The 25,095-nt window shown below is 36.0% G+C and overlaps 1 protein-coding gene across 1 annotated transcript; it reads left to right on the plus strand.

Moving 5' to 3' along the window:
• The first annotated feature begins 4,967 nt into the window (after positions 1-4,967).
• Positions 4,968-24,237, plus strand: LOC103700949 (protein SHORT ROOT IN SALT MEDIUM 1). The gene is made up of 23 exons (XM_008782850.4): positions 4,968-5,117; positions 5,670-5,878; positions 6,013-6,222; positions 9,167-9,490; positions 9,620-9,646; positions 9,740-9,804; positions 10,110-10,781; positions 10,886-10,931; positions 11,598-11,690; positions 11,797-11,852; positions 12,005-12,113; positions 12,728-12,942; positions 13,039-13,102; positions 19,640-19,816; positions 19,909-19,948; positions 20,044-21,224; positions 21,329-21,403; positions 21,820-21,894; positions 21,989-22,357; positions 23,309-23,518; positions 23,627-23,668; positions 23,752-23,814; positions 23,940-24,237. Exons 2-23 carry the CDS (start codon positions 5,699-5,701, stop codon positions 24,027-24,029), a joined length of 4,383 nt encoding a protein of 1,460 aa, XP_008781072.4. The 5' UTR covers positions 4,968-5,117; positions 5,670-5,698; the 3' UTR covers positions 24,030-24,237.
• Positions 24,238-25,095: the final 858 nt, after the last annotated feature.

Raw genomic sequence — 25,095 nt, forward strand, 5'->3', positions numbered from 1 at the left:
TAATGATTGTTACAGAGAATGGTTAGAAGATTAGGCTTATTTTTTGATTGAAATGGACGCATAATAAACCTCTGAAGTTGGCAAAATACTAGCCTTTCAACTGTCACTGCAAGAAGATAACTCATGGGCCCATGTGTTTGTGATGAAATGATGTACTGCCCACCTGAGAACCAACATTTTTTCATTCCTAAGTTTGCCAAGAAAGCCTTAGGTTTTTTAAATATTCTTTCGCTCGTAAAAGAATTCTCTGCACTGGATTTTCTTTAGGAGAGCATGCGTTTGTTCCAGCTTCAAGCTACGGGAAGGGAAGAAAATGTTTCAACTTTTGAAAGGAAAGCTATATCATTCTATCAAGCCATATAGCTGGATTCTCATTGAGTGTTCATTAATTTAATGGCGGCATTCCATGTCCCTCCTATAAAGGCATCCAGAGAGCTGAGGTGCTAGAGTAGGTCAAATTTTTTGGGTGCGAAGAGTGGACAGATATGGTGATGGTCATCCTCTTATCCATAATACCCGCAGAATGGTCCAGGAGCTGACTCTTTTTAGGTATCATATAGGTTCTGGAAGGCGAACAGTGCCGCAGACTGGATCGCCTCATTTGTTGCCCGGTACTCCGGAGAGATCATTTGAATATCCACGGGAGACATTTCTTCTTCTTTGTGCACTTTACTTTCCACTTAACTTGGCAGAATGTACTTATGTTAGAGCTATATGAAATGCCATTTTTATATTAAAAAAAAGAAAAACAAAAGGAAAACAAAAGGTCAAATTTTTTTTATGACTTGATCTAAAGACTACCTTACATACTGGCTATGTAATTGGAATTGCTTCCCACCACTTCATTAAATGCCCATTTACTAGTGGTACTTGATACTTGAGAGCATGTCTCAAATTAAACGGCCGGCCTCCTAAACTCATGGCCTTTAAATTGGGACCAACTCCTATATCTCTTCTTTGGTAAATTTGGCATGAGAGAAGCTCAAGAATCTTCCTTAGAAGTTGCTCCAATGTTACATCAACTTTACAAAAGTTTTTTGACATCTACCTTCAATCTCTGGGGCAATTCATGCATTAAAAAAAGCTTTTAAAAACCATAGGGTGAACTCTCAATATTTTGGAGGAATAGGTTTGCCCTATGGCTTTCCAATTCGATGAAGACAGACTACTAAATTTTCATGGCCCCATAACAATGAAAGTAAATTTAAAATCAAAACATGAAAAATTAATTTAAAATTAAAATAAAAGCTCGGACTATGAAAATATCATCATCATTGGCTTTACATAGGATGGATGACATACTAGGTGTTAATCAGCAGATGATAGTGCATGCCATGTTAAGCGCTGCCAATAGATCATGGCCACATCAGATGCAAGCCAAACCTAGCAAAGTTTTTAGAGGCTAATGCCCGATACATCACCATTGCCTTGCAACTGCAGGTGCACTGATTGCCTTTCTGCCATCTAATTGCATCTAAAAGGTTTCTGAGAAAATAAATTCACAAAAGGCATCTATTGTTAAGCCAAGTCGTTGGAACGAAGCTCAAAGACCTAGAATTCCAGTTTCTCCACCGCTCCACGGTTTCGAAGCTAGAGCCATACTTCTACACCCGCCATACCGGAACATCGGCCAGTAATCCCTAAACTTACTAGCTTAACTAGCCTAGCTAACAGAACCAGAAGGAGTTAATGAAAAGCAAAGTTGCCTTGTTTTTATTGGTCTCCCGAAACATAGTTGACAAGCAATCCAATCCAAGAGTAAGTATTTTTCCTTTAATAATGTAAGTAGCACTAAAAGCGAAGTCATAGACTTACACCTACATGGAGTCTTCACAAACATTCTCAATAGCATGCACATATATCAACCAGGAACACCCTACAAGGGTGTAACGCATATAAGCCAGCCAACTATCAATTGAAATGTACAAATCATGCTGTTGTAGGGGAAAAAACCAAATATCTGCTCGAGAACCACATAGAGCCTCTATCGAGCATGTTGTGGGCATAACAGAGGGCCACCCTTCAATAGAGAACCAAGCCCGCAAATCTAATAATAATCCGCATATATAATAGCCAAATCATCCAAGTATTGATTTGGGTCAGCTTGCAGATAACCAGAGAGAAATCGGCAGGGCCTCAAAATTGGCAAAGAAGCAACAATGTATGAGAAAGGGTATCAGGTTTGGGAAAGCGATGCTCCTTGTAACACTCATGGGGCAGCCAATTGGGCATCACCAAGAAGGATTGGCTGGTCGGCAATTGAAGGGAATAGCTGAGAGGAAGAGAAGGTTCAAATAAGAGAGGGATCAAGATAGTTGAACCAAAACTCCCAATTGCAAAGGGGGATGTTTTAGGGGTGGCAACCGGGCCGAAAAATGCAAAACCTGGATCCGACCTATTTATTAAATAGGTTAGATTTTATTAATAAATATATTAATATATTAAATATAAATAAATAATATTTATAATTAATATATTTATTAAAATTGTTGTATTTGTTAATTATTCATATATTTATTAATCTATTTAAATAATATATTAATTATAAATATAAATAATTAAATACTAATATATACTAATTAAAATAATTAATATAAATATATAATTATAATATCTAATTATACATTGTAAATATGCATTGTATTAATATAAATAATATATATAATAATGAATATATAATAGTATTTTTATTAAATAAATATTAATTAATATTAATTTTATTTAATAAATATTAGTATCATATAACGATTATAATATATTTTAATAATATATTAATATATTTATAAAATATTAAGTATAATATATATGTTATAATAATCATATATTATAAGTAGGGATATTTTTGTGAAGCAATAATAATTTCAGATTATCTCCATTCGATAATCTATGATAGGAAGAATATATTCTATCGTAATATGTATTTTATCTTCTCTCTTAGTAAAGTAGGCATGGAATCCATCATTTATTTTATCATCTTTCTCATTCTCTTTTTGCACCATATACTATAATTTAACAAGAGGTTTATTTTCTATGCCGAATTACCTCCTCCAAACTAAGGGTCTATTTGGGATGCTAGATTTTTTATAGGAATTGTGCCTATTAGCCTGTTGAGTTTATTTTCTTCTGATAATCCATTCTAGTTTTAGCCTAAATCTTATTTGTGGACTTGTTGGACTACAGGGTAAGAAAAAAAAAAAGATTTATGAACATCTTTGCTTAACTCCTATTAAATTTGTGCAAGAGAGAAATTGGGTTGATATAGGCATTATCTAAATAGATTATGTAATCCATATGATCTGGAGATTCAAATCAACCATGCTGGATCATTCAACAGTTGAGATTTATAAAGCCTCGTTTGGCAGAGCTGTAGCGCTTTAAGAAGTAGAGCTTTTATAAAAAGTTATTTGCTATTTGGTAAATACATTTATAAAGTATTGTGAGACTTTAATATATGTTTAATAAACAAACATAAGAAAGTATTTTAGCATGATAAAATGACCATAAAAAAATTTGCATAGTATTATACAACAAAGCATAATAAAATATAATATATATTAATGCATAAATATATAATATATATAATATTATTGTAGTGTAATATAATATTATTATAATATAGTAATATAATATTGTATACTAGAGCATAATAATATAACATAATATATCAACGTACTATGATATAATGTAATATAATATTATATTTATACTATAATAAAATAATAAAGGTATAAAATATTATAATTATTATCATTATATATATTAATATTATCATTTTTATAATTATTATATTTTATTATAGGTATTTTGGTCTAAAAAGAAAACTTTATAACTCAAAACAACTTTCCGATGGGGCCTAAAAGTATTTTTTCGGAGAAGCTTCAAAACAAAAAAAAGTTGTTTTAGGCCTCATTTGACAGAGCTGTTGGCAGTAGAACTTTTGAAAGTAGAGCTTTTATAAAAAATGATTTGTTGTTTGGTAACTATATTTGTAAAGTGCTGTGGCACTTTAGCATGTATTTGGTAAACAAACTGAGAAAATACTTTTGGTATGACAAAATGACTATAAAAGACATCGGATAGTATTATACAAAAGAGCATAATAAAATATAATATATGTCAATACATAAATATATGATATAAAAAATAGAAAAGAATCGATGAAAGATGCACTATTTCGGAAGGAATGGAGAAGAAATTATATTTTTTTTCTTAAAATAGGATTCAAAAGGATGCATATAACAATAGAAAAAAGAAAACCTTTTTCATAGGAGGGGAATCTGTTCAGTGACTAGAATTTCTTGTTAAGACTTCTACAGATTTTTAGGATTATAAAGGGACATTTTGTGTAATTGTTATATTTTATCACGAGTATTTTGGTAAAAAAAAAGCTTTCCAACGGGGCTTAAAAGCATTTTTCGGGATAAGTTACAAAATAGAGCTTCTTGCAAAAAACTGTTTTTATCATTCTGAAAAAGCTAAAACAGCTTTTCGAAATGTTTACCAAATACCTCTATTTCATCTAAAAGTGCTGCTTTTTATTCATCCAAATGCTTTGCTAAATAGGATTAGCTTTCTAGCAAAACTAAAACAACTTTCTAATTTTTCTTATCTAAAAATATTTTTAAAGGGTTAGAAATTATTTTCAAAAATAATATTTCTTCTCAGGTCACCTGTCTCTTACCCGAAGTGTTTTCCGGGCCCACCCATGATCCCCGGGCAGATAGATTTCTCAGCCCCTTGCTAGATCCAGCAATCAAGTTATGTCATATAATGCCACGTTTTAAAGGACCGCCCTTGTGCACGAGGCATGGCGTCTCATAACATGCTTTTATTGGACGCGAGATCAAGCTGACACGGGACGTGGCTCCCACCCAGCCCATTATCCATGGTGTAACGCGTCGCAATTTTTAACCGTCCGATGCGAGCCCCAAGCGGCCCAGATATAAACCCATGTCTCGGAGCCTCGAGGTGGGACTCGCTTCCAAAACCCCTCTTCAGCTCTTTCTATATCTCGGCTGTCCTTCGATCATCTCTTGTTTCCCTAAATCCCTATCTTTTCCTCGTCTCTCCCTCACGAGAGGATCGAGTCCTTCCACCGAGCCGCCCTTCGCCCTGAGGTCAGATACCTCCTCTTTCCTCTCCTGATTTCGATACCGATCTATGATTCGTGCTCTCTTTACGCGCGCATAAAATTTGTAGATTTTTGATTTCTTTTAAAAAAAATTTAGCGCTGCGTCTTCGTTTATGAATTGGGGCGATGAATCTTTTCGTCACAGGGTTTTTTCGTCGCTTTTTTTTTTGTTGAAAAAGTTAATCTGGATTTACGGATGAATCTGGGTAACGAAAGAAAAATCTAGGGTTTTGATGGGCAGTCAGCTAAGACGTGTAAAGCAGCCATTGTGGGTTCCATAATCATAAATTGATTGCTTGATTGCTTATCTGTTGATATTTGTACGAAAGATTAAAATTCTATTGCTTTTGGAAGCAGGGCTTTGTATAGTTTTAATCTGGATTCATGGGTGAATTTATGTAAAGAAAAAAATGTAGGATTTGATGCGCACTCGACTAAGATGTGTTAATCAACCATCTTGCATTCCATAATCATAGATTGATTGCTTATCTGTTAATGTTTTTCTGAACAATTAAATTTTTATTGTTTTTGGAAGCAGGGCATCATTTGGTTGGAAGAGAGAAGGAGATGTATCCTTCAAAGGGGAGTAATCCCTATGGGCAACAGTCATATGGCGGACAACAGTCATATGGCGGGCAACAGTCATATGACGGGCAACAGTCATATGGAGGGCAACAGTCATATGGCGGGCAACAGTCATATGGCGGGCAACAGTCATATGGGGGGCAACAGTCATATGGGCAAATCGTAAGAATAAATTTGTTGTTCTTCGCCAACCTACTTCAAAGAATTCTGCTCGATTACTTTGAATTGACGCTGTTTTGCATTTATCCTTTTGAGATTAGGCGTCATTTACCTTGATATGATATTGTTTATTGCAGCCTGGAAGTGGGTATCCTGTGAATCAGGTGGGTGGTACAGAAAGTGGACCTCAGCATGCATTGGTTGCTCGACAATCTTCAGTGATGGGCATGGGTGCTGCACAAGATACAGATATGAGTGCGTATAGGAACCATCCTTCTCAAGCATCCCAGTATGCAGGACCATATGCTTCTGTTTATGGGTCTTCTACCTTGAGCAGTGCTCAACAGGTCCAAATTTTGATAATGTCTTTTTTATGGCAGATAATTTGATCATGCAATTTAATTTTTCCTATTAATTTTTAAAACCATATTATTGTTGATCTCAGAATATACGTCAATGATTAAATAAATATTTTTGGTCACACTTTTTGTACAGTAAATGAATTTATCTCGATTGGCATATATGGTCATGATATCTGAATCATGTAAATTTTTTTCTATGTATGTATTAAGGCTTCTGCATATTCAATCATCAGACAGTTTACTGTACATATTGATGTTTCATTGCTTTTTCTAGACTTGGTAATCATGTTGCATCATTTTTTTGTTACATGATACATCAATGCTATTTTTGTACATAAAAGATTACTGTTATACTCGGAGAAGATATGACCAAGTCTTGCCAAGTTCCCATGATCTTTAGTATCAAGGTTCAAAAACAGTACCCTTTACAGTTAGGGCTCAACCATTTGAGTTCAGCTTAAGTACATTTGGTATGTTGGAGTTACAAAGGTTTGACTAAAATGTAAATTAAAATATAAAAATTTTCATCAGAAAAATAAAAACAAATGTAAATAAAACAAGTCAAGAAAGTTTTTTGGATAGAATACACAACCAGCCATTTCTTTATTGGTAAGTCTCTTTTTCCTCCTTTTTCATCTCCTTGTTTTCTTCTTCTATTTTCTTCTGTATAAATTTTTGCTCTTGAAACAACAATATGCTTTGGCAATATCACCACCCATTACTACACTGCAATTAATAATTAAAGCCTAATTTTTAATGCACCCAAAGTTGCAACATTCTTCATCTGCAGTGCGCAAGCTTTATAAAATGAAAATACCATCAGGTGCAACTTTTTTAATCAGCAGGATTAGTTATCCTATCTTAGAACTTTTGTGCATCATAAACCTATTTCATCATATATAAGTTTCTGTTGGGCAGTAACATGATTACCAGAGGATACAACTACTGGGTGATGTAGGACTCTAATAACTCCTAGGTAGAGAATCCTTGCCTTTGAGTTTCAAAGGAAATTTAGAGCATAAATTCATTTTGCTGCTTATCTTCTCCTGTCTTTGATATCTTATTTGAATGAAGGCTCTTCATATTTCTTTATTTCTTCATACCTTGGAGAACATTGTCGTCATCATGAACTTTTTTTAGTGGTGGTATCATATGATAAATCAAATAGGCATTCCTACCCGCTGAAAGCGCAGCTGTATGATCTCTGAAATTGGTGGGTACATCTTTTAGTTTCTCAGAAAAGCCGTTCAGCCTTGGTTGTTGTCCTTTTAATACATTTGTCATTTACTTTTCCGTGGACTTGCATGCATATAGTTTCATCTATATTGGAACCTCGATCTAGAGTCTAAAGCAAAATCCAATACAAAATTTATATATTAACACATTCTAATAGCGAGAAATCTGTAGCACTATACTTGTACCAACGTACTCTCAGCCCTATGTATTTGACCCACATGATTGATTTTGACAATCATCTAGAAGGCTCAAGGCCTAGAAATATTGGTGTAGACGTGGGTCAGAACTCCTCTTTTCACCTCTCGTGTAAGTCTAGATTTGAGTCATATCCATCAATGTGTGCATTAATGCTTGCATCAAATATGAATGTAATCCATGTTTAATTCATAATCATTATTATTTAAAGCAAACACTGATACAAACACTAGTATTAGTTGTAACTTTTAATTGTATCACTATCCATTAACAAAATGCTTACATGGATATGGTTATGCATGTATTGCTCTTTCTACATCCATCAATAGATTTTGTGTTTAAAGAATTAAAGCTAACTGTAGTTTTCATATACTAGCACTAGTGAGAATTGGACATCTACTACCTAATCATGTGCTGAATTGATACGACAGTTTTGGACAAGTGAATAGGATCAAATAATTTAGGGCATGTTTCATGTTGCTTCTGCTTTTTAAAAGATCTTGATCAAAAGTACTTTTGACATATTTGGTGTCTGGTAATCGCATTTTTATGACTACCTTTTTATGGATGGGCTTACCGTATTTGAAAGATATGAAGCAATCTCACAAAAGAAGCAGCTCGAAGTTAGTTTTTCCTACCTTCTTCTATAAGTGATTTTTGAACTTCTGCTTCTCCAGAAGCATTTCTGAAATGATATTACCAAACACTTCATTTTTTCAGGAGGTAACTTTTTTAAAAGAAGTTGCAAATGGACTTTTTTAAGCAACAGCTATTGTGCCCTTAGGCTTGTGGTCAGGATTTCAAAGTACTGCACCTGAGATGGATGTTGCTAGGTGCACACAATAATTATGCAATTATTTTCATATTTTTGTAACAGTCCAAGCTGTTTTTTTCAGACTTCCGCAGGGCAGAACAAGCTGACAAGGTTATAATTAGACGTGATCATGGGGCAGGCGTGACTGGTAAAAACAGACTGTACAAAAAGGAAAGATAGTAAGAGTGTAGACCAGTTGGCCAGTTTAAGAACTGATATGGGGGGCCATGAAATTATCTTGCTGATTTCTTCAACCATGCCGATCTACAAATTTTCATATAATAGCATAAAACAAATACTGAGCAAGCCTTAGGAAATTTTGAAAAACATTGCACAGGACGATTATATTTTTTTTATACAATTAATTTCTTAAATTTGGCTGTTTAGGTAAAGAATCCTTGAGGAATTACTTTTATTATTAGCATTTCTAACTTGGAAATTGCGTGATGCTGCATCAGGGAGTAGGCCTCCGTTGTTGCCCTGAAACTCTATGGTCGCCACTCGCCACCTGGCTAGTAGCAATTAGCTGTGTCCTTCACTTGTTTATATTGCTACAGGATCTTATCATATCATTGCTGCTTTTAAATATATCTATATCAAATTACTTGTTGGACTATCATGTTTTAATATGATTAATTTCATAATAGGCCTACAATTGTTCTATGTAGCATCTTTTCTGTGCAGGTTGGTGGAGTGAGTGGTAAAGCAGCAGCTTCATCGAGCCTTCAGGGTCGAGCAACTTATCCTTCTGCACTGGCAGAGTCATCTAAATTTTCATCTGGAGCTCTAGGCTCCAGTTTGGGAATGACTAGTGATGACTATCTTTCAGCATCAAATCGTGGATATACCCAGAAAGGCGACCAGTTTTCTTCAGTGAAAAATTCTGATTATGCTTCGATGGACAGGAGGCTTTACGGTGAGCATCAGGGTGCTTATATTGGGAGGGAGTTGCAGAGTGATTCAGCTAGAAGATATGGCGATTCTGTCTCTCTCAGCCATCCACATCAGGTTTATCTTTCCCCTTTTTTTAATAATCCATTGTCTTTTTTCCCTTTTCGTCTTGGCTATTTCTGAATTACATTCGTCTCATCTAATACTCTTGTTGTAATTTTTTTTCTTTTTTTTTTATTGCTGCAGTCTGAGATGCATGATCACATAGACCAGGTATTGATGGCTTCCCCCCAAATTCTAGTTTAAGTTGATGTATGTACTTAATCTCTGAAATGTTGAAGCACCTTTTTTTAACACTTTTACAAGGCATCATTACTTCGTCAACAGCAAATGCTGAAAGCTCAATCTCTGCAGTCTGGTTCCGACATTAGGTATGTTAGCTTCATGCACTTTATGTAGTGTCGTGTTCTATATCCTTCTGCAATTTATCACATCTGTAGTGTTCTACTTAAAAGAATTGTTATGTTTGAGTGCACGGCTGATTGTGTGTATTGCGTTGAATACGTCTTAACTGGACTCAGTATTTCGGCTGGTTATATTATCCGAACCTTTATGGAACCTTTTATATTACATTTTTTTTGTTTGTATCGGTGTCAGTGATAACGACTTACTGTTTTGCTTAGTCAAGAACTATTATAACTCCTATTGCACTGAGTAGGATATACATTTGTGGCAGACAAGCTGATTACTATGCAGTAAGAGCTGCTCCTATACATCATGGACCCCAAGAGGTTGGTTCATATGGTGGAAGGATGGACACTGATCCTCGCAGTTTATCTATTCTTGGGAGTGCTCCTTATGGTGGTCAACATGCAGCTTCCATTTTAGGGGGAGCTCCGAGGAGAAATGTGGACGAACTCATTTATGCACAGGGGTCATCCAGTGCTGGTTATGGGGTTGGTTTGCCCCCTGGTCGGGATTATGTTGCTGGAAAAGGTCCTCGTGGCCCGTCACTGGAGTCTGATTATCAGGGGAGCGTTTTATCACGTGCACATCCAAGCCTTGGGGTCTCTATGCTTGAGGAACGGAAGGATGATAGGAATGCCTATCGTCGAGAACTTGAGATAAGAGAGGAGGAACGCCGTAGGGAGCTTATGCGGGAGAGAGAGAAACGGGAAAGGGAGGAGCGTGACCGTGAAAGAGACAGAGTACGTGAAAGGGGTCGTCTTCGCGAGCGCCGGGACAAGGATAGAGAACGAGATCGCAAGCATCTACCTGATTCTAGGCGGGAACGGACTCCACCAAGAGCTGCTAGAGATCGCCGAGGTTCTTCTACATTGAGGGATGAAAAACCTTTACGTCGTGTCTCGCCCCGTCGAGTGTCACCACGTCGAGAGGCTGTGCATAGGTGGACCTTCATGTTCTCTTTGTACCGTGCTATAGCTATAATAGGTTGCTGCTTCATTTGTGGTGCAGCTATCTTAACTAACTGTTTACTCTGTTATCCTGAAGGCATCGTTCACCTGTTAAAGAAAAAAAGAGAGAATATATCTGCAAGGTAAAGGAATCACGGCCTTTGCGTTCAATGTTAATGTAGACTTGTTCGGTTATGGGTGCTTGGTGATGAGGTCTTCTTGAATCCCTCTGTTCCATTCACATCTGGGAAATTTCCTGGTTGTCCTTGTCTCAGTATTTTCAATTTGGCTGCTTTGTATTTTGTTAACGAATTTATTCCGAGATGACCTTGATGTTTGTTAAATTTTTGTTGAAACTTTGGATTCATAGACTGATGCCTTTGCTTTCTTCTCTCCCTCCTCGTTCTTAGTTGCAAACTGCACTCAATTTGTGGCTTCATGTCATGGCAGCAGTCTTTGTTCATTCTGTTCTTCGTGTTCGTGATTAGTAATCAGGCCTTGCACTTATCTCTCTTGACAGAATTCTGTCAAAAGTTAAAAATATCTTCCAGGCATTTAACACAAATGAGAAGAAGCAGCCTCACGGTGGATTGTTCTATTATATGCTTAATGCTAGCCTATTCTTTTTAATTGTTGTTTAGTTTTCCTTATTTTCATTATTTTAGTTTTGTATATGTCTTTTTGCACTATGTGAATGATTCATGTTCAGCTAATCTCTGAAATAAATAAATTGGTTTCTTTGACGAGAGGCAATGCTATCAGACTGTTTGGTATTATTTAAATTGTTCTAATTCTGGTGGTCTTGACAGGTCTATCCATTCTGCTTGGTGGATGTTGAAAGGGATTACTTGTCTTTGAGTAAACGTTACCCTCGGTTAGCGATAGCTCCAGATTTTTCCAAGGTTTGACCTTATTTTGCTAAAAATTTGCCTTTCTCATTGGTCGCATGACCTATTAGACTTTCAGCTTATGTTCGTTATTACCTGAAAGCATTGTAATCATCTCTAGGTTATTTTAAACTGGCCAAGGGAAAGCTTGAATCTTTCACTTCATACTCCTGTCAGGTATTTTCTGTTTCTGAAATTTCTCTCTCAATTAGGTGTTGATTGCAATATGTTTATGTACAACATTTGCATGAGTTTGATTATGCTAGCAAATTGTATTGGCTATGCTATATCTATGTTAATGGAACTAACTTTTTCCTTGTGTGGAGCAGCTTTGAGCATGACTTTTTAGAAGTAGATGACAAAGCTGTGGAAAAAGGGACAGTTTCCTCGGATGAATTATTGAAATCCAAGGGTGGAGCTGCTGTTTGGAATGCCAAGGTAGATTTTATATTTGAAAGAATTATTTATCTTGGTAGGCATTAACTTTGTAAATTAGGTTAATTAGGACCATACTGATTGTATTTTTAGTTCTACATTCTGTTTTGCACTGTTACATATGAACGTTAAGTAGCTGTGCCTATGTAGATGTACAAAAAAAGCTTGATCTACATCCTGAAATGAGCATCTCACTGTTTAATTTTTCATGGATTTCATGTAAATTTTTACCTATATTCAAATTTGAGGATCTTATATAATCATAAATTATTATGTGGCAATATTCATGCTAAAGTTACCTGCAGCTATAAACATGGGATTCCCTCTTCTTTTTAGCTGTTTATGCTTTCTGATTGTTAAAATATTCCTGTCGCATGATGGGCAATCTGTGCTAAGGTTGTCGGTGCTCATTATGTTTATTTGAATGAAATCTAGAATGTCTGTCTTTCATGAATTCATATATTCTATGGATAGAAACATCTAACTTGTGAAGGCTGCAGTGGGTTTCTATTGGCATCTATAACCTCAGTTAAAGATTTTCATGTTAGACCAAACTTCAGAAGCAGTATTATAGCCAGGCCTTTTGACTTGTTGCATTTACTTGTCTCTTGTTTCAGGTTATCTTGATGAGTGGAATCAGTGGTGATGCTTTGAATGAGCTATGCTCGGATAAAAGTGCTGATGAGAGGATAATCCACTTCAACAACATCCTGAAGTTTGCTATTCTTAGGAAGGATCGTGCTTTTATGGCAATTGGAGGCCCATGGAATGCAACAGTAGATGGTGGGGATCCATCAGTTGATGATTCTTCCCTGATTGAAACAGCTATCAGGTGCATATTATTTACATTAACAAATAATATGTTATTTGTGTAGTTTTATAGATACTTTTATTCACTGAAATTAAAGGTGATCTTATTTTTGGACAGATATGTCAAAGATCTAACTCAACTTGATTTGCATAATTGCCAGAACTGGAATCGTTTCCTTGAGGTATATTTTGTACCTTATCTTTTTAGAGAACATGACTTTACTTGCTATGATATTTTTGTGGGTATGTGCCATGATTGTTGTCATTGAAAATGGTGATATGATCTTGAATTCTTGATAGTATCATGTATAACATGCCAATAGATATGACAGCATGTTTTCTTTCCCTTGGAACCTGAAATATATTTGAGTGAGACTGCTAGATCATTGGTTGTTATGAGGTAACATAAAAGCTCTGCTTCTCTTGTATTTTTTTTACTTGCTGATACATCTTAATTCTAATTGGTCATTTTGTTCTGGTTTATTGTTCTGAAGTTTGTTTCATCTTTGTTGTTATGTGCATTACTATAACAACATTACCCCCTCCCCCCTACCCAAAATTAATGTTCTGATCCTTAGGACTCATTTGGTTCGTGGGAAGAATTTTTCCTCGTCGGAATATTTTTTCTCAGAAGCTGATTCCTAGAAATATGATGCCTGAGAAAATGGTTTTGTGTTATTTGGTTGATGATGAAAAAGTGGTACATTTCAGAGTATCTTATATTTGGTTGAGCATTTACTTTTCTGAGAAAGTTGTGTGAAATATCTATTATACCCTTAATAAAGGGAAAGACTTTATCCATGAATTTTGATGGCTAAAGGATAGTTTTGGAAAAAAAAAGATCTCAATTTCCAACCACTGGGAAAGTAGCTTTTTCACATCCCTCATAGATTTTTCCCCCATAAACATGGGAATTTTATTCACATGAGAATGCTACTATCCTATCTTTCTTCTTTGAAAACTTCAATCAAACAAGAGGTCTTTCTTCATTTTTCCGTTGACCATACTTTTCTCCCTTCTTTTCTCGCGAACCAAACGAGTCTTTAATTGCAAGCCTATTTCTGTATATGTGACAAGACTACTTGTACACATACATTTTAATCTGTTCAACGGGTTCAGAAATTTCTTATATGCATCATATGCCTTCATATAACCCAATATCTTGATCGAATTGAAAAAAAGAACAATATTGTGCACTTACTTCTTTCCAATAATGCATTGATTGTTTACTTTATGGATATGTCTGTCAGCTATTAGCTGATTTATGGGCATTCATAACCTGCATATCCTTGAGTTGCGCGGTATTAAATCTCATATGCATATGGAACTATGCATTCCATGATGAATTAAACTACTTCAGATGATGGGTAAACTCTTATCTTTTTAAAATTTCAGATTGTGTCCAATTAATATTAAATCTAATTCCTGTTATTTGGGCTTGGTTTTATGAATCTTTGCTTCCCATGCTTGTGCCATGGGACTCTCTTTCATTTCCCAAGTTTTTTGAAACCTCTAAATCTTTATCCCAGAATGAACCATCATTCTTTCTTTTACCATGGCTTTAACCGGCTAGGTACTGCTCATTTTGGTCTGGCCTTGTAAATCTCTATGAGCGCTGCATTCAATGCTGGATCTTTTTTGTTTCATTTGTTGTTCAAAATTTCCAAATTCATCTTGAAAATCTTCATAGGGATTATTGGTAAGCTTAATGTACAGGGACATTATTAATACTTGTGGAAGTGCTAACTCTGCTAAATCCATATGCAGAATGATACTTGAAATGAAACTTGACACCTTTGTTCTTTCTTTCACTATTTGCAATCAATAAGCCTTATCCCATCCTTTTGGAGTCAGATTAATCAGTTATTTTCATAATTCATGCCTGTTAAGGTGCATCCTGAGCACAACAAAAAAAAGGAGAAATCATTCCTGTTCAAGATTTCATATAAAACTTTTCCATGGTATTGTATGGCTTCAATTGCCTTTTCCCATCCTACACACCTCTCTTTCCTTTTTTTTTTAAGTATCTGCTAAACTTAGCCACACACCACTAACATCCAAGTCTCGGAAATCTTTTTGTTTTCTACTTTTTTGGACCTTAAACCCAAAAGACCTTCTTTGTGCCTCTTACGTTATCCCATGTGGTTATATTCTTGAGTATCTATATACCTCACTATGTCTTTCCTCTTTGTCTTCGATCTTCCATATTTGGTGACATATCTATCTTAATGCCATCATATTTGTAATGCTTTTGTATGTGTCCATGTTATTTTATTGCTACGAGTTATGAATTCTGAAACTTTGGTCTATATTATTACCCATATAATTTTTTGGTCTAAACTCCAAAACAAGCACACCTTCTACTGTGCCTAATAATGGCAAGCATTACCATAGATTTGTTAAGGGCGTCAAATTTCACTAAAGCATCATTTTTCTTTGCATAGAGTAATTAGAAGTTTTTATGTCCTTGAAGAAACTTTATGAGCACTAAAACTTGTATGGTTCATATTATCACATCTTCTACTAAATCATCTTCATGATTATTCCGTTGTTTCTTATATCATCATTTAATTACATTCATGCTTTAATCTGAATTAAAAGTTGGGCATCACCTTGCATATATTATCCTTTATATGGATTTGTGAGTTTGAGTAATATTTTAAAATAACTATTTGGCAAATTAATATCATATTGTGGGATGTCTTATTACTCAAGAATCACATGGCAATCTTGCATTTAGTCAACCATCTGGTTCCGTCTGCTATGACTCCATTATGTGAAAAGCACCAGTGTTATCTTCCTAATATCAATATCTAACTCATCTATGGCAGGCATAAGGAATTAATAACTATAGGTTGATTGTATTGCATGTTTCCAGTTTTCTTAGAAATAGTCACTGACTTGCATGTTTTAACATGCATTTACTTAAAGCTGTCAATATACACATTCAAAGCTTTCTCATGTTACCTCTTTTGGTTGTGGACTATATATGCTTCCACTCAACAGTAACCATCACAAATTTTTAATGGACATTTTCAAAAGGGTTGACTTAATCAATCCTTTATGACATTCATCACCATTTAGCGCTGCATCCGGTGTCATGACCATCCAAATCATTATTATCTGTGGCTTTCTATATTATCTTAGGTCTCTTCTTATTCATGATTGTTCACAAATTTGGTTGCTTAAATCCAAAGCCTTTTCTGCTAGTTGTTGCACAATCCATTGCCATCTAGTTAATTCATCACTTAACCACTATTGATGCAGCATCTTTGCTTCTTGGAATGCAGATATATCTTAAAAGATACTTGTCCTGTTATAAAATACAAATGCACAAAAATACTCATGTTAGTTTTACTTGTTCTTGCATCCATCATTGTTTATTTCTTTTTCTTTAATCATATCCTTGTTACAGTTCTTTAAAGTTTTCCATGAGTCTCAAGGGAGTATAGTGAGTTACTAATCATTCAACATTTCAAGAACGGCTGTTATCCATGTGGTTCTTTCTCTTCCTCTTTCTCTTCATTTTTCACTGTTGTAGATCTATGATTAACAAAAAATGTCATAGTGGTGATTATATTCATTTTTACATCTGTTGGAACATTGGATGATTTGGATCTATTCCATTTTGATTTCGATAATATTTTTCCCTTGTATTTTCAAATTTCTCGTGATAATATTTTATTTTCTAACTTTAACAAGTCAATATGACACACAATTCATCCACAAGTAATGGGCACCATGGCTTTTATGTTTTAGTCGATCATAATGATCATCTTCACTGTTATATCTTCACTGTTATAAGTGGGTATGCAAGTGTTTTTCTCCTAGTCATTAGGCATATATTAATTTCAGATTTTTATTGAATAAACTGCTAGAAAAAAATTAAGTGATCTTCTTAAACCTCAATCTGTATATCATTCACCATTGTGCCGTTTAGATGTTTGTTGTTTTCAAAACCATCTCAAATTTGTAATTGAATGGTGAATCATTTGCATCCCGCTTAATTGTGATTCCTCTAAATTTGCTTGATTGTTAACCGCTCGTTCAGTAGAATTTGCCTTACTACTACGCCAACCTGGTATTTGATTGACCCTAAATGCAGTTATTTTGATTTCTTATTTGGCTTTCCTAATCAAGATCTTGTGTTTTCTGTTCCAGAGCTCAGCATCGTCTGCAGATCGTAAGCTTAATAAGTTAACACATTTACCAACTTTTGGTTGATTTCTTAACTTTTGAACACCTTCCAAAGCCATCATTGTCGCCTGTTCTCTTTGTTCTATGCCTTTTATTTTGATTCACCTCTTGATTTCATATCATGTATTGGTGCAATTTGCAAATTTCGATCTTTGCTGATACCAATCCCATGCCTTGTTGAAGAAGGGTGGGGGGCTGATGTTAGGCTGACAGCCAGTAAAGAAAGCTGACTCATGAACTATGTGTTGCTTTGGTTATCTATAGTTTTGCAGGAATAGAACATAATTTCACTCTACCTGGTGATTCTTCTGAGTTTTGTTCTATCTACCACCTGTTACTTCTGAAACACTATTTACACTTGCAGTCTTTGTTTTTGCTTCCTTGGCATCTACACAGCTGAAGGTTTCTCCTCATCGTTTCAAGATACTTGCACCATGGTTTATATATCTTTTTTGCTTGGCGACTATTGGAAGATTATTTCCCTCAACCACTACTGCGTTTTTAATTCCAACTGTATTCTTTTTGTCTTCATAAACTTATGTTGTTTAATTATGCATGAATCTGGTCAGTATCTTGGGATGTTCCACTGTTGTTCTATTCCTGCCTTTATTGCCGAAAATTGACTTTGTGTGGTAGGTGCTTGTATTATTAGCCTAAATCATTCTGTTTGGTTCCACACAAGGTGTAAAATACTGAGAATCGATATAGAGTCAATCAAGGGCAGGTATGGCACACACGGTACCAAGGATCGTGCCAACAAAGGGTTTTGATTGGTATGTGTAGATGTGCTTCAAACACCCTGTCTATGGATTTTTTGGAGTCCAAACTCTGATTTTGTGTTTTTTTTAATCATGTTTTTTCTCTGAATGATTATTTCTATTAGAGCTAAGGTGGGAATATCGAGTTAAGGGCCCTAGTCAAGTTTTTCTGTATATGTTGAAGTCATAAACATGCATAAATATCACATAACATCTCATAACTTGCAGCGTAAAATGCATTTAAAAGATGTGTTAAATAAATAGAAGAGAGCATATTTATAATATCATTTAACTATGGTAACACTGGCAATCCAAAATCATTCCAATGATAATTACTATCATCAATTACCATGAACCAGGTGCCAGCTTGCTTATCAATTTTGTTATTACTTAATTTTTCTTCGAAATTCTTATAGCATGGCATGAACGTTAGTTGTTGCGTACGCTACCTCATAGCGCTCACCTTATTTTCTTTTGGTGCCCCAATATTTTCCCCTTTTCTTGGTGACTTAAGAATTCTTGCAATGCATCAATTCAGACAGTCAAAAACAAAAATGAATGACCCTTTAACCCACTTCCAATTGGTACTAGGTGTACTGCTCAGCTGGGGAGCAGTTCGGATTGGTTCAAGGTGAACCAACCTCAATCCACCCTCAAACTTCTCAATCCACCCTCCATTTTGGAGTAGCCTGGATGATTTCATTCAAATTGAGCCAAACTGTTCGGTAAAAAGAAAACCTTGATTCCATGCTAGCACATTGTTGACAAATAACTCCACCAACCAGTCCTTGCGGCAAGTCAATTTCGTCATCCAGTGCATCTTGCCATCAACCTTCATCATCAGTAACTTAAGTTTGCTGTCGTCCATTGCTTATATTACCCTTTTAACTGATCATTTGTTTAACCCTGCAGCTATAGGTTTCCTGCCTTGGTTGGACCTAGCCTTGTGCAACTTCCTTAGTTACAAATTTTGCTCAGTTGCATCTTCTTTGCTGGCATATCCACTATTTTTCACATAGTTGGTCTGTTGTATTGAATTCTGTTATATCCCTTGATTTTGAAAGGGTTATTAGAGATACTTGGCATAGTTGCGTACTGATGTCTGTATATATTATAACATATCATTCATTACTATGTTAACATTTTTACATTCTTCCATCTTTTCTATGAGTCTGTATGGTTTATACATATAAAAACTTTACATAGGTGTGCCTGGAGCATGTTGATATTGTTCTTACGTCTGAATTTAGTAATCATATATCATGACCACGTTCAAACTTGTTTCAGATTTTCTATTCTAAGTTATTAGATGCCAATTTTCTCTCCTTAGCACCAGTATATTTGCTGCGAAGTCATATTCACATTTCCTTCCATTATTAACTATTCTCAAAGACTTGTAAGCTGTGATGTATTTCTTTGTTGTATGATTTTATTGTAGGTTAACTAGTTCTGTTTAACTTAGAATTACTATGCCTTGGTTTTTGTCTATGACCGGTTGCTCCAGCATGCATTTCATTTACACATCAAATTTCAGTATGCAGATATTCTTACATTTCAAAGCTGTGGACAATATTTGTATCTCACCTTTTTGTGTCTTCAATATTCTATAATGCTCGCACACACACTCAAGGAGAACGGAAAGGAAAATTGTTCCCTGTATTATAAGTTCCATGTTTCCCATTCTAGATGCATCTGATTGACTGAAATCTCCGTCACTTTTTTGTTGCTCGAGTTATATACCCTGTTTTTAAATTATTGTGGCAGATACACTATGATAGAGTGGGAAAGGATGGATTCTTTAGTCATAAAGAAGTCACTGTGTTGTTTGTACCGGACCTATCCGAATGCCTGCCTTCAGTGGATCTCTGGCGAAACCAATGGATTGCCCATAAGGAGGACATGGCTGAGAGGGAACAGAGACTGGCCACAAAACAGGAGAAGGTTTATTAGTTGTTATTTATGTACCTGTTTAGCTATAACTTATTATGGTGTGAAAAATGTGCAACTCAATCTTGTTTCTTCTTTTCTTTTAGAAATCTATTGAAAAGAAGGAAGCTGTCCATGGTGTAAAAGGTCCAGATATTTTCAATTTCTGTTCTGTTTACTGCTAGTTGTTTATTTGGCTTTAAGTTGTTTTCTTGGAGTTTATAATTAATTTGTAACATTAGGGGATGAGAGTCATAGCAAAACTGCAGAAGATGATTCTGCTAAAAGTCTTAAAGCTGAAGTCTGTCCAGACGAGAACGTTGAAGTAAATGCAGATAACATCAGTGGATCAAAGAAAAGTATAGGCGAGCAGGAAGGCAAAGAACCTGTGTTAAATGAAAACATTAGTGAGAAGGAAATAAAAGGAGCTGTGGATGACAAAATCAAAATTGATGAAAAGATAATTCATGATGGGTCCTCTGTTGACCCAGCAGCCGAGGTTCAAAAGCCTTCTGCGAAGAAGAAAACTGTCAGGAAGGTAGTGAAAACGAAGGTTGTGGGTACTAAAGTAGTTGCAGCAACTGTGGACTCAGCTGTCAAGCTTGATGAAAAGATGGATGTCAAGGATGAAGGAGATAAACAAAGTAAGCAAGAAAATGCTGCTCAGGAAGATGAGAGTTCAGCTGAGCCGCTGAATGTTAAAATGTCTGTTAGGAAGAAAGTTGTCAGAAGGGTAACTGGGAGTAAATCTGCTCAGAAGGAAGATGAGACCATAGAAACTTCTGACTCTCAATCTGAGAAGAAACCGGAGAAAGAACCAGAGCTTCAAGATGACCAAGCTAATGACAAGAAAGAACAGTCTGGAACAGCTGTTCTGCAAGCAACTGGGGATAAGACACCTGGAAAGAAGAAAATTGTTCGAAAGGTGATTAAAAGAAAGGTTTCGGCTTCTGAAGACAAGGACATGAAAGCAACTAACCAAAATGCTGTAGCGAGCAAACAAGACAATGCAATGAGTCAAGCTGGAAAGAAAGATGAGGAATTAGTTGAGAGTAATAACTCTGCAAATAAGACAACAGAGGTATCTAAAACGTTGGCTGTTGAGAAAGGAGGCTTGAGTGAAAAGAAAATAAAGGAAGAGAAGAAAGATAAGGAGAGCAGGTCAGGTGATAACAGTTCGAAGGCAGACGAAGGAGTCTCTAAGAGTAGCAGTGAGCCTGAGTTTGCAAGGCAAAAGGATTCTAAGAAAGATGGTCAGGATACCAAGAAGAGAATAAAAGATGAGAAAGAGAAGAAGAATAAAGATGTGAAGCATGAGTCTAAAGAAAAATTACGTAAAGAAGGGAAGGAGAAGGGGAATTCTGAAGAACCTCCCAAACACCCTGGTTTTTTCCTGCAGGCCAAAAGGAGCAAGGGATCTAAAGTATGTGGAATTAAATCCTAGGTTTCTGTATTCATTTGTATTTCTCAGAATCTCAAGAGAACTTTTACGGGATGGTTGTCTCATTCTAGATTCTTATCCTGCAGATACGCTCGTTGTCTCTCTCATTGGATGGACTCTTGGATTATAATGACAAAGACATTGAAGAATCAACGTTTGAGGTTGGTATTCTTCGTGAGCCCGCCTAGTTTGCACTGTCTCTTAAAGGCGATAGTTCGCACGGTTGGGTTCTCTCTTAATGGAGATCGCCCTATTTATCCATGACCTTAGATGGTCATAGATCTGTTTCCAATTGGTTTGGGTTTGCTATATCTGCTCTTCTCTCCTGTTAAATTTATAAGATGGCGAATGCTAAAACAGCAGTTCATCTTGTGGTAATAGTCTTAGTTGATATAGCATCAAATATTATGTTTGTGTGGTTGATGAATATTTACAGTGAGATTGATACAATTATATTTTTGGTTCTCAGATACTAAATAGCCTGCTACCATAATTGGAGTCTTTATTTTCTTATTTTTTACCCTTCAATGTTTTTAAACACATAATGCTGACTTGATGACATTATAACTTTCTGTAGCTTTCGCTATTCGCCGAGTCATTCAATGAAATGCTTCAGTACCAAATGGGGTGTCGCATCTTGTCGTTTCTTGAGGTAGAATAAGAAACATAACATTATATTTTTATTATCTGCTATCATCGGACTTCCTGATTAATGGGCATGTGCTGGGATGCTCTTTTGTATTTAGAAATTGCGGAAAAAGCTTGTTTCAAAAAGAAATCAACACAAAAGAGAGAGAGATGATGATTCTGATCGGGGAAGTGTGAAGGGGAAGTCGTCCATAAAGCGTCCTAAGACCAGTGATGACTCTCCAGTAGAAAATGAACGTCATAAAGCTGAAATACAAGATACTTCTACCCAGGGTAATGAGGAGAAAAAGGATGTAGATGGTTCTGCAGCTGGCTCAGAGAAACCTAAAATAGAAAACAGAACAGAGGATGATGTTATAGAGGAAGAAGAACAACAACAAGAAGAAGAATTAGAAGATCCAGAGGAGATTTTTGAAGAGGATCAGGAAATGGATGATGCTGCAGCATCAAACGATGAAGCTCAGGAGGCAAGTTTTTTTTATTATATATATTTTTTAAAGAACATGATTTTGCAAAGTCGATAGTCTTAAATTTTAAATAGCCTGGACAGTCTTAAATTTTAAAGAACTATGAATGCATATGTTCTGTCCAGTTGGTTATTGTGAAAACTTGTATCCATCTTGGTGTTATTTAGAACTTGCTAGTTTATATTCTTTTCATTCTATGAGAACTAAATGGTTTCTTTACACTGATGAAAAGGAGCAAAACACTATGAGGATCAAAGCTAGATCCTGTTAACAGTTTGTTCATGTAAGAATACATTTGGTGTGTAATAAGTGAGATTTTCACTGGCAATATGGTGTAGCTATATCAAGGCAATAAGCATTGTGCTTTTCTTTCAGTAGTGTGCCCTCGATATAATAGTAAAGAGCACTGTTCCATTTAATGCTGGCATCGTAATTAATTTCTGAAAGCCACTTCTCGTTAAATCTTTTTCGTGTTTCAACCAGGATCTGATATGGTATAGGAGTTTATTAAGATGGAATGGTAAGGAATGATAAACTTGATCATTGGAATAATGAGGTTAGGTTGTTGGTTACGGTCTCAACAATGATAATGCATGTTGGTGAGTTGAGTGGTCAGAGGCATCTAATATCATTGACTTATTACTTCTCACTGTTCTTTTATGGTTCTTTTTTCATTGAAGCTCTCAGGCTTGGCTACACTATCCAGAAAAACATATAAAATACACTTCTATGTTTATGTTTCCTATATTAGGATTATAATCAGTGGTTGTTTCACAACAAAAAGTATCACTTGAATTTATGACGAAGTTTTGATGCAGATACATATCATATCAGTTAACATGCGGGTTTATCAAGTTTTTTGGTCGCACATCTAAGAGATAGTTCAGACTTGTTGATACTTAACACTTTCACTACCCTTACCCTTCCCTTATATTCTTTTCCATGTGGCAGGACGATACTGGGGATGGAGCAGCTGATTTAGAGGCTGGGTCGGAAAAAACAAGAGAAGATGGCAGTAGCAAGAAATCTGCAAATGAAAAGAGCAGCGATGAAGCTGCGGAGGTATATGAAAAGTCTGACAAGGAGATGGAACAGAAACATCCTGAGAGAGAGGTACCAGAGTCTGTAAAAGAGGAGGTTATTGATAAGGAATTGTTGCAGGTAGTTTGCTGCCATGTCTCGTTCTAAATATGATATATTTCTTATGCCAGCATACAGATCCATGTCTACACTATTTGTTCTGATATATGCCTATTATTTTATGTATAGGCTTTCAGGTTTTTTGACCGAAACAGTGTGGGCTACATCAAGGTCTATTGCATCAATCCTCTCTCATGCTTTTCGACCATCCATTGCCTATCTTTACTGCGTTGACGCTAGCTTTACTCTTGCAGGTTGAAGATTTGAGGTGCGTCATTCACAACATGGGCAAATTTCTATCCAACAGGGATGTCAAGGTTAGATTATTGAAACTTCATATCAATTGCTGCTTTTTTTTCCCACCTCATTTTCCGTTTGACCACTCAAGCAAAATGATTCTCTCTGTATAATTTTACTATTATATCATTGTGTTTGGTAACAGGAGTTGGTACAGAGTGCTCTTTTTGAAAGCAACTCAGCAAGAGATAATCGCATCTTCTACAAGAAGCTTGTGAGGCTAACTGACCTCTAATTGTACGCCTGAAACACCAGCGAATGACCAGGGTGCTTGAAAATTTTCCTCTAATAACTGTGTTAGGAAACTTTTTCAAACCTCAAAAAAGAGGGAAAAAGGAGTCCCAAGTGACGTGCCCTAATACATTGTCTTCATATTTTATTGAAAAATGTTCTGCCAGCTCCTACGATGAATCATTTATCTGCTCATGCTTTTGCACTCGTAATCAACTATTGTCAGGGTGAAGTTTTGACTTTTCAGAGAGATCTCGGTCATGAATTTCACTTTCACATGCAATTCATCTCCACTGTATCCATAGGCAGCTGCAAAAGATGCCCTAGAGCATTTTTCCGGGAATTACTTTTATGTTGTTTTCGCGGAGAAGCAAATCGATGCCCCCAGGGCATGTATGTATTGGTATGTGATGATGGTACCTGTCTGGAGTGGTCCGCTGTGAGTTGGTTGGTTTGTATTTTTGTCAAGGGCTTTGGCTTAAGATTACAAATGGTTTCAGGTGGGGGGAGAACTTCCTGTTGAGAGCCCTTTGACATTGCTTACCGTCTGAAAGTGGTAAGGATGCTAATGATGGGTTTGGGTTGATCTTCTTGTTGGCCTCAAAAGCACTGTGAACTTGCAGCCATACGTTTGCACGGATCTTGGAACGATTATTAGTGGTGGATTTGTGCAAAAGGATGGGGAATTCTTTCGTGCGAGGCTGAGTTATACCATTGTGGTTTGCTATGAAAGTACTAAGCTATCTGACTCGTTGAGTTCTCCAAGTATGAACTCAAAGTGTTGCTCAATTTTTATCAACCAATTTGGATTTTCAGATGCGCGGATACGTCATCTGGGAAACTCTTTGTTAATGCTTAAGGGAATTTCCGTAAGTCATTGGATTTGGAATCTAATAATTTCCAATGGATGATGGTTTCAGTTTCCACCATCTTGATTAGAAATCATTGCGTATTTGAAAGGATTCTGAGACCAAGCTTGGAACCGATTGGGGGGACAAAGGATTCTGAGGTTTCTCCACACGCGCACGAAAAAAAGAAAAGAGAAGAAAAGGAAAACGAACATTGGCGGC

This window comes from Phoenix dactylifera, chromosome 3, assembly GCF_009389715.1.
Source record: "Phoenix dactylifera cultivar Barhee BC4 chromosome 3, palm_55x_up_171113_PBpolish2nd_filt_p, whole genome shotgun sequence".
Lineage (NCBI taxonomy): Eukaryota > Viridiplantae > Streptophyta > Magnoliopsida > Arecales > Arecaceae > Phoenix > Phoenix dactylifera.